General features: G+C 37.5%; 1 protein-coding gene across 1 annotated transcript; it reads left to right on the top strand.

Moving 5' to 3' along the window:
• Positions 1-255: 255 nt before the first annotated feature.
• Positions 256-8,017, top strand: LOC113523983 (uncharacterized). Its single transcript, XM_026910091.3, has 5 exons — positions 256-379; positions 2,251-2,565; positions 3,276-3,434; positions 4,573-4,673; positions 7,059-8,017. The coding sequence occupies exons 1-5, from the start codon at positions 322-324 to the stop codon at positions 7,158-7,160; spliced, it is 735 nt and encodes a 244-aa protein (XP_026765892.3). The 5' UTR covers positions 256-321; the 3' UTR covers positions 7,161-8,017.
• The last annotated feature ends 1,834 nt before the right edge of the window (positions 8,018-9,851 follow it).

The raw sequence follows: 9,851 nt of genomic DNA, 5'->3' as shown, positions 1-9,851 counted from the left end.
AATAATAATAATAATAATAATAATAATAATACAGTAATAACCATTATTATTCAGCACGGTGTGATTTTTCAGCATTGTGTGTGTGTGTGCGTGTGTGTGTGTCTGTGTGCGTGTGTGTGTTGAGTGCTACAGCGCAGTCTGTTTGTGACAGCGGAAAACAACAGCTTTGTGTTTCACTTTGATGTGGAGGGTGTGAAAAGAAAGAAGTGAAGACAGTAGCATGGCTGTGTGTGTGTGTGTGTGTGTGTGTGTGTGTGTGTGTGTGAGATGACCTGAGGTGAAACGTTGGAGCAGTGTTCAGTGTGTGATGGCCTTTCAAAGATGCAGCGTCTCTGCGTTACTCTCTGTGGGCTTCTTGCTTCCTGCCTCTGCTCCTGGGGTGAGTCCAAAAAAAACACACATCACACCACAACCGTGTTCGTCAAAAACAGAATTATCTGTTGTGTGTTTATTGTGTGGATTTAGATGCTACACAACAAAACATGATTGCAGGCTGAGTGATTTATTCTGCTGTAGTCTTAACCGTCTAAACGTAATCTCCTTAAGCGCTCTGTATTAATGAATGATCTAGTGCTTCAGGTACAAACTGTTACATGTGAACTTCCTGCATTAACACCACGGACCTCCAGTTCCAGTTCTGTGCAAAAGTCTTGGCACCTTATTTGTTTAGTACAAACTTTGTTATAGATGTTTATTTTCTGACTTCTACATTACTGATTCAGTACAAAAACATTTTAGATTCCAAACATTAGTTTTCCAGCACAAAATGAAACGTTACAGAAAAATGTTTGTATGTCAGTAAAGAAAGCAGCAGATTCCATAAGAGACACTTTTCAGATAAAAACATAATGAAGGCTGCTGGGTTTCGCTGCAGAAATAAGAAGCGAGTCGACAGTCAAAGTCTCCAGAAGAACTGTGGCTGCTTCTGCAAGATGCTCAGTAACACTTCCAGCTCATTTCCTTATAAAACTGCACACACTGCACCTCAGATACTGCTTTATTTATTTAAAGTGAAGGATCGTCACATTAAATACTGACTTTGTTTCATTTATTACTGTTTACTGCTCTTTATAGTATTTTTCTTTTAAGTAGAAAGATTTAATTTCATTATTTTTGAAGGCATCTTTACTTTACTTTGCATTTCTTTGCATGTATCTAAGACTTTACACAGTACTGTATATAAGTATATAAACTGTATATAAACACTGTGCTGTGTGTGTAGAAACTGTAAGTTTAACACTATGCATAACAGGGAATAATGTAATGTTTAGTCACTGTGTGTGTGTGTGTGTGTGTGTGTGTGTGTGTATAATTAACAAAATGTTACTACTGTCCACACTTTTAACCCCAAAAAAATGAAACCCCAAATGATAAGCACAGTATTTTCAGCTAACTAGCTTGCTAACGTACACAATAAGGTACAACAGCAGCTCGTTATCTAAGCTGCTAAAACTCAAACTTCGCTCGCTAATTTTATGGTGTAATTTTGTGTTACACAGTGCAACACACTTAAATCAAAACATTAAAAACAAGCAAGCAAGCCATCAAATAAATAAATAAATTCAATTCTAAAGCAAACTGTACATAAAAATAAAAAAATTAAAATATCTTGCTAATTACTTTTAACAGCAGAGCTACAGATGGAGCGTTCTGAGAGTCTTCATGTCTCTGAGAGGAAATAAAACATTAGCTCCGTCGTTGCAGCTACATATTTCAGGATGTATTGCATTTTCTTATAATCTTAACAATACGCGTTTTCCCACAATGCAAATTTCCAACAGTAAAGCACTGTGTTATATTTTAGTATAATACCTGTACAATTGCATGTATTATTTCTCTATATTTTTTGTCATTTTAATTTTGTTGTTTATTTATGTTTTATAGCCAAATTTAAAAATGTTGCTTTTTTTTAATGTTTTTTTTTTGTATGTTTATTTTTTATCCAGAAAAATATTCACCACGATCTGTTCTTCTTTTCTTCCCATCTGTTGAATTGCATTTTTTATTTCTATTTATTTTAGTTCATTTAATTTTGCTGTATATTTATTTGTTTGTTTGTTTGTTTTGTATCTCTAAAAATATTCAGTTTAATAGTTTTTCTTTTTTTCCCCGTCTGTTATTTTTATATAAATATATAGTGGACGTCTAGTAATTTTGTGTTTAAATATTCGTTTTATTTTTGTTTATTGATTATCATTGTGGATTGCTGTTTTTTTTTTTTAATCTTTAATCTTTTATTCATTCTTCCAGGTTCCAGTGAGTCTTTATCCGTGATTCAGTCTCCAGCCACACTCACGCTGAGGAAAGGAGAAGACGTTCGGATCACCTGCAGCTGGAACATCAGCATCACCAGACCAAAAGTGAAATGGTTTAAAGACAAATTTGAATTTAACAAAACTGACAAACTCACAGAAACCCACAACAACATCAACAGTTCGACATTAGTTATAAAAAACGCTGATATAAATGATGCAGGCTTTTATATTTGTGAAGTTACACAAGACATTCCTCAGCTGGTGAAGGCAAATGGAACGGGGACAAACGTTACATACGAGAGAGAACATGGTGAGTTCATTCCAACAATAATAAAAAAATATATATAAAAAATGTAAAAATAAGTAATAATAAATATAACACAATTACTAATAATTAGAATAAATTAATGGTAATTAGTTGAACAATATTTTTTTGTTTTAAAATTTGTTTTAAGCTCCAACACCATGTCACGCTCCTTTAAATTAGTTTTACATCTGTTTTTTTTTTATTTAGCATTTTTAATTAATTTATTTTTATTTATTTATTGCCTGACTGAGTGAGTTGCAGGACACATTATTATTATTATTATTATTATTATTATTATTCCTATAACAACACGTCCCCATGTGTTTTATTCCTCTTATAGCACAGAAATGATTACAATTTGTTTTATTATTAAAAAAACATGTTGTACTTTTTCTCCATTTATAGTTACATGTAATGAAATGTCCGCAAAACCTCTGACTGGTACAAAGCGCTGACACTGGAGACTCCTTCCATACATGTTAAATAAACATCTCCTTACTTTAAGAAAACTTCTCCATAAGTATAACGAGTCCCTGTGAATGAGCTGTTACCATAGAAACAGTAACGTATTAGATCGAGCGCATTAATATAAACCTGCGCTACTGTCAGAGCTGACCAATCAGCATGCAGAATTCAGCAGTGCTGTGATGCTCATTATATAATAATAATAATAATAATAATACTAGCTGATTAACTGTTTCTTTGACTCACAGATAATGAAACATGTACAACTCAGAGCAATTCACCCACATCGCCGCAGTCCACAGCAGGACTGTCAGTAACGGCGGTGGGGGCGTCTGTGTCTGCGGTCATTCTGTCCATCTGCGTGTGTCTGAGTGTGTGGAGGATGAAAAGAGGCTGCAGAAAATCAGGTACAACTCAAGTTTCAAGTCAGAGCATCGTTATAAACATTTTAACTCATTTTTATAGCTGTAATAATCCCAATATTACAGCTACAATATATATATATATATATATATATGTGTGTGTGTGTGTGTGTGTGTGTGTGAGTGTTTAAATTTTTATTTTAACTTCTGCCTTAAACTCAGCTTGAAGACAACCTTTGTTTCAACTCAAAGTCAACACAATGGATTACTTTAAGTTTAATTTTTGAAAACCTATAAACTTGAGTTCAATATCCAAAGCGTCTCATGACAACTGGACTTAAAGAGAAGACAACTTCAATTAATATAGCTTAATTTCATATAACTTAATATCAGCACATATTCCACATATCACTTGCTTGCTAATATAAAATATGAAACGATAGAGTCTAGCTTTATAGCTGCTCATAAGTTATATACATTTAATACTATTTCTTTAGTTAATAGTTATAATGTTAGCTTGCTAATATTTATTTTTTTATTGCATACTCATTATCTGGCTAAGATTACCTCACTAACTGTATAAAAATTCAGTAAATTGTTTCACCCTGCCATAAATATACAGTATTGTGTAATTGGCTGCAATAAAGAAATAGTAAAGTAAATAAAGAAAAATGATATTTATTACAGAGGATTAAACGCTGAGTGAGCAAAACATGCAACTAGTCACACACTGTAAATATATAAAAATTTAAAAAAAGACAGATTTACACAATTATGGTATCTACGCAACGACGACTCATCTTCATGGCCGTGGAAATTGGTTGTTGCTATGGCAACCCACAAAGCACTGATATGGATACACTGCCTACTAAGATGGCTAAACTATATTTTAGTGTTTTTTCACCGGTTCAGAATATAGAGCTATAACACGAAACACTGAAAAGCTAACGGCTGTGTAACATCGTTACGGCGTCATTAATCAGCCGTGGTTGAAGTAAATGTTCGTAAGACAAGGTGTGTTGTTTAAAATGTAACGTGATGCGATGTCAGATTAGGAGTCAGATGAAGCGTTAGGTGAGATCATAAGCTGAATGAAAGAATAAAACAAGAGTGTATGAACATTTATTATAAAAAAAAAAAAAAAAAAACGTTTATTCAACGCAAACCTGTGTTCATGCTGTAGAGCGAACGGTGATAAGGGAGGGGCCTCCGAGTGAAGGAGACGAGCCAGAAAACAGCGAGGATGGAGATAGCTCAAGAACCTCCAGAGGATCCACACAATGGGTGAGAAACGCTGTGAAATGTAGATGTTCTTTTCCCTTTGCTCAGATCCGTTTGTAACTTTATCAGTGGAAGTGAAGTTGTAAATCAGTTGTCCGCTTTGGATCATTTTAAAATGTGAAGGAATCAGGTGAACTCCACTGTAGGCTTCATAACCTTCAGAAACACCAATTACCCAGAAGCTTTTTTTTTTTTTCAGTGTAAAATGGGAAAAGTTTTTTACACAAGTTTGTGAGTTGTATATCATCTTTTTTTTTTACACTTGAACACAGCCGTTTGTGTTCGTTTCCTGAGAACTTGGCTGTGATTGTGTGAAAATGATCCATTTCCTGGGCCAGGCAGCGAGTAACATGATTGGTTGAGCTTGTTACGTTACTTCCTGTTTCAGGTTTCACAACAGCAGGGGTGCTTTTTTCAGTTATACACTATGGAAGCACACAGTTGTATAGAGTGTCTCTGTGTGCTGTAGCATTACAATTTCCCTTCACTGGAAATAAAAGTCCCAGAAACCTGTTCCAGCCTGACGATGCCCCTGTGCACAAAGCGAGCTCCATGAAGACATGGTGTGTGAAGGTTGGAGTGGAAGAACTCGAGTGTCCTGCACAGAGCCCTGACCTCAACCCCACTGAACACCTTTGGGATGAACTGGAACACCGACTGAACCCCAGACCTCCTCGACATCCCAACATCAGCGCCTGACCTCACTAATGCTCTTGTAGCTGAATGAAAACAAATCCCCACAGCCACGCTCCAACATCTAGTGGAAAGACTTCGCAGAAGAGTGGAGCTTATTATAACAGCAAACACAGGGGAATAAATCTGGAATGAGATGTTCAACAAGCAGATATGGGTGTGATGGTCAGGGGTGCACAAACTTTTGGCTGTATAGTGTAGCAAAGCAAAAGCATCCCAACTTCTCAGAAATGATTATTGTATAAGAGGTGGATAAATCATAACTGTATTAGCGAACCCATCGGATCAGTAAAAGCCCCAGAGTGCTGCCCAGTCCCGTGTTTAAGCCTGGTAATGGACTCAGCTATACAGTGATAGCTAATGTAAAGCAATAACGTATGCTGAGCTGGTTAGCTAGTTAGTGCATTAATACAGTTTTATCAAAGTTTGAAATGTAGCATGTTGTGTTTTTTTGACCTTGACAAAAGTCAGCAAGTCTCTGGCCAATGTTTCAGCTATGAACTGCAGCGTTCTCTCCTCACATCATGGAAAAAAACCTTATCTGAGTCTGGCTAGCATCTTTATTTTCCTTCAGCGTGTTTAATAATGGCTTAGGGTTTAGCACTGTTGCCTCACACCTCTGGGGTTGGGGGTTCGATTCCTGCCTCCCTCCTGTGTGTGTGTGTGGAGTTTGCATGTTCTCCCTGTGCTTCAGGGGTTTCCTCCGGGTACTCCGGTTTCCTCCCCAGTCCAGAGATGTGCTCTGTAGGAAGACTGGCATCTCTAAATTGTCTGTAGTGTGTGTGATTGTTCCCTGTGATGAGTTGGCACCCTGTCCAGGGGGTCCCCCGCCTTGTGCCCCGAGTCCCCCTGGGATTGACTCCAGGCTCCCCGTGACCCTGTGTAGGATAAGCGGGATGAATGAATGGATGGCTGGATGGATGGATGGATGGATGTTTAACCATGAGGAGCAGTAAGCAGGAGAGTTAAATGATGGCTCAGAGTTTCCATGAACCTGCCTGTCCCTGATTCTGAAAAGCTCGTCTGTCATCCATGCACACTAATTAATCTGCCTAATAAGAATCACTCATAAAGTCATAAAGTCTAGATAACAAATCAAACTTTTGTTTTCTGAAAGTCAAAAGGGAGAAAGTGTTTTCTTTTCGGGTTGTTACCAGCTTGTCTGAATAAGAAGTGAACGCTCCACACAGGGAGTCTGCTAATCGCGGCTGCTGATTTGTCCAGAGCTGCTGCGTGGAAGTGAGCAGCTTTGACTAAACGGCTTTACCTCATCCACTGTGCAGAAGAGCAGTGAGAACAATAAAGGGATGCACATCTTATCTCCCACTTAGCCAAGCTTTAGTGGTTCAGAAGGAATTTACCTGTGTGAAAGCAAACCTGCGATGATGAGGATGATGATGATGATGATGATGGTGATGATGAAGACTCCGGGACAAGCTCCGAATAGCTCAGAAAGTATCTGGTAATTTTTGGGGTGGTTTTTATTACGGCATCATTTTCACAACCGTCTCCTCCTCCACATCAGGTCTGTGGTTTATTGCTAGAAATATCAGACAGGTGGTTTCTTCTGGTGAAGGTGGGCACTTCTTGGCTAAATGAAAGAGAACTTACGGCCGATTGAGAGAAGATTTTCCATACAAAAGCACGGATTTAGGATTTAGCTGATATTTGTTATTGTTTCTGTTTTTTCCCCAGTATATGGTTCCTGTGTACGAATCCTACTTCGATCTGCAGAGGAGCGACGAGCAGCAGTGTGCAGACTCAGACAAGGCCGCATGCGCTTCAGCTCTAAAATGATAACACAGATAAAGACCAACAACAGGAAGTATAGTCAGAAACCCCCGCTGAGCCTGAAACGACAGATTGAGAAAGATGCTAACGTTGCTTTTCGTCAGCAAAATGTTGGTCATTTCAGTGGAATTCACAGCGAGCAATGGTTTTGTGCCACAAATCAGTTTCATGAGCAGAACTTTGAATCGAGTTCAACTGTGCTATCAGGGGATTTGCATCGTTAACCAAGAGCTCTGACTGTGTTGATCTCTGTGTGCAGATTTTATAAAAGGTTTTAGGTTTTCGTCTTTTTTGGAAAAAAACTAAGTTTAGCAATTTAGCAAGACAGATAGATTGCTAAAAAGCCTCCAGTGTACAAACTTTATAAGGAGCTGGTACTGCTTAGTGCTGTTAAATTCATTGAGCAAAGTTTCATTGCATTTACAAAGTGCGTCACACCAAAAACAATAAATAGCCACAGCTTAACTGCTACGTCACAGCTAACCTGATTGCTGCAATGCTAATTTTCCAGTCCTGTGTCTATTTTGCAAGATTTCCGGCAGTTAGCTATATTAGCGTGTATTGCATTAGCGTGTATTGTACAATTTTAAAAAGTGCTGATAATGAAGTGCATGCAACGTGACTATTTCTGCAGTAGTGTTTGATGTGTGTTAGTGTTGAAGTGTTTTTTTTTCTATGTAAACCATGTGTGTGTGTGTGTGTGTGTGTGTGTGTGTGTGTGTGTGTGTGTGTGTTTTCTAGCTGAGGACAATGTGCTTCTCAGTAAACTAATCCACAGTTTATATATCACTCATTACCATGTGAATGAGATAAGATAATAAAGTTTGTGGTGTGTGTGTGTGTGTGTGTGTGTGCAGCTCAGCGTATATTTGTTATTAAATGTAAATAAATGAATATTTAAAGAAAAATGGTTTTGTTCCTGATTTGAAATGTTTCGTTCTGTAGTAGAAGCTCCGATGTAAGATGTCAGATCTTAGATATTGCTGAATAATTTAGAATAATTCGCATATTGCTGAGTCATTTAGATCGTTTTACATATTGCTGATTCATTTTGAGTAATATACAGTGGATATTAAAAGTTTACACACCCCTGTTCAGATGGTTTCTTGGTGTAAAAAAAAAAGGAAACCTGAGGTAAATCATGTCAGATATTTTTTCCACCTTTAATGTGAAACAGCCACCAAAAAGATACAGGTGAAAAACAAATACAAACAATTTAGGGGGAAAAAGAGAATGAAGAAACTTACTATAACCTGGTTGCATAAGTATGTACACCCCTTTACTAATACTTTGTAAAAGCAGGTTTTTTCTTGTAACTCAGCACTCGGTGTTTTTGGGGAAGAGTCTACACACTCAGCACATCTTCATCTGGTCATTTTATTCCACTCTTCCATACAAAACTGCTCCAGATCTATCAGATAGTGAGGAGATCTCCTGCACACAGCCCTCTTCAAGTCATTCCACAGGTTTCTGATAGGATTTAGATCTGAGCTCTGACTGCGATATTCCAAAACGCTGATCTTCTTCTTCTGAAGCCGCTCCTTTGTGGACTTGGGTTTGTGCTTTGGGTTGTTATTGTGCTAGAAGGTGACATTTTTCTTCCTCTTCAGCTGTCTAAGGCTACACCCACGCTCTCCCAAGTGGATACGTTTGAAAACGCCGTTTTCACGTTGTAGTGTTGGACGAGAAAATGTGACCCATTCAACTCGAAACAAACAAGATGGTGGACGATGCTGTACTGCAGTTGTTGTTCCTGCTATCCAGTTCGATAGTGTTGTTAAAGATTTAAAATCACTTTGTTCAATCTTCAGATTGCATCTTTTTTTTCAACTTTATAGTCTTGTGTTATCCACGGCAACAACTCCACCTCTTCGTCTGTCCATTTAAAAAACTCGCTGCTTTTCCTCGGCATCGCTGCATCGATTCAAAGAGACATAAAGTAAATAAACATCTGATGGAAATGACGCAGGCTAAAGCTTCTTACGTTTTTACTCATGAGCAGTACAGGGATGTAAGTGTAGACGGAGAGCGCTTTAAAATGAAAATGCAGTTTTCAGATCTATCCGGATTAATGTAGACGTAGCCTGACAGAGACCTGCAGGTAAAAAATAGATTGGTATTTGGAGCGATCCATGATTTCCACCAGCTTGACTAGAGCCCCAGTCCTACCAGATGAAGAGAAGCAGAACCACAGCACAATGCTGCCACCACCATGCTTCACCATTGGGATGATGTTCTTTGGGTGATAAACTTGTCTTGTTTTCATGGCAAAAAACAAAAATCTGTGAGAATTTTGCCCAAAACATTCTACATTCTTAACACAGACCATAACACGTAGTTTGGAAAAATTAGCCAAGCTTGGATGTGCTGTGATTTCTTTTCATAGAAGTTCAGGCCAATAACGTCACCCACAACATGAAAGATCTTAGATATTGCTGAATAATTTAAAATCATTTACATGTTGTTATGTTTAAAATAATTTATATGTTGCTGAATAATTTTAGCAAGAATTTACATATTGCTCAGTAATTTTGATTAATATTGCTGATAAATCTGAATAAAACTTTACATATTGATATATCGGTACCATCGGACTGCTGCTACCAATTCAATTCAATTCAATTCATTTTTATTTGTATAGCGCTTTTTACAAAGGTCATTGTCTCAAAGCAGCTTTACACAAACAAAAGTAAAGTG

This window comes from Pangasianodon hypophthalmus, chromosome 4, assembly GCF_027358585.1.
Source record: "Pangasianodon hypophthalmus isolate fPanHyp1 chromosome 4, fPanHyp1.pri, whole genome shotgun sequence".
Lineage (NCBI taxonomy): Eukaryota > Metazoa > Chordata > Actinopteri > Siluriformes > Pangasiidae > Pangasianodon > Pangasianodon hypophthalmus.
This window is presented reverse-complemented; position numbering and strand designations above follow the sequence as displayed.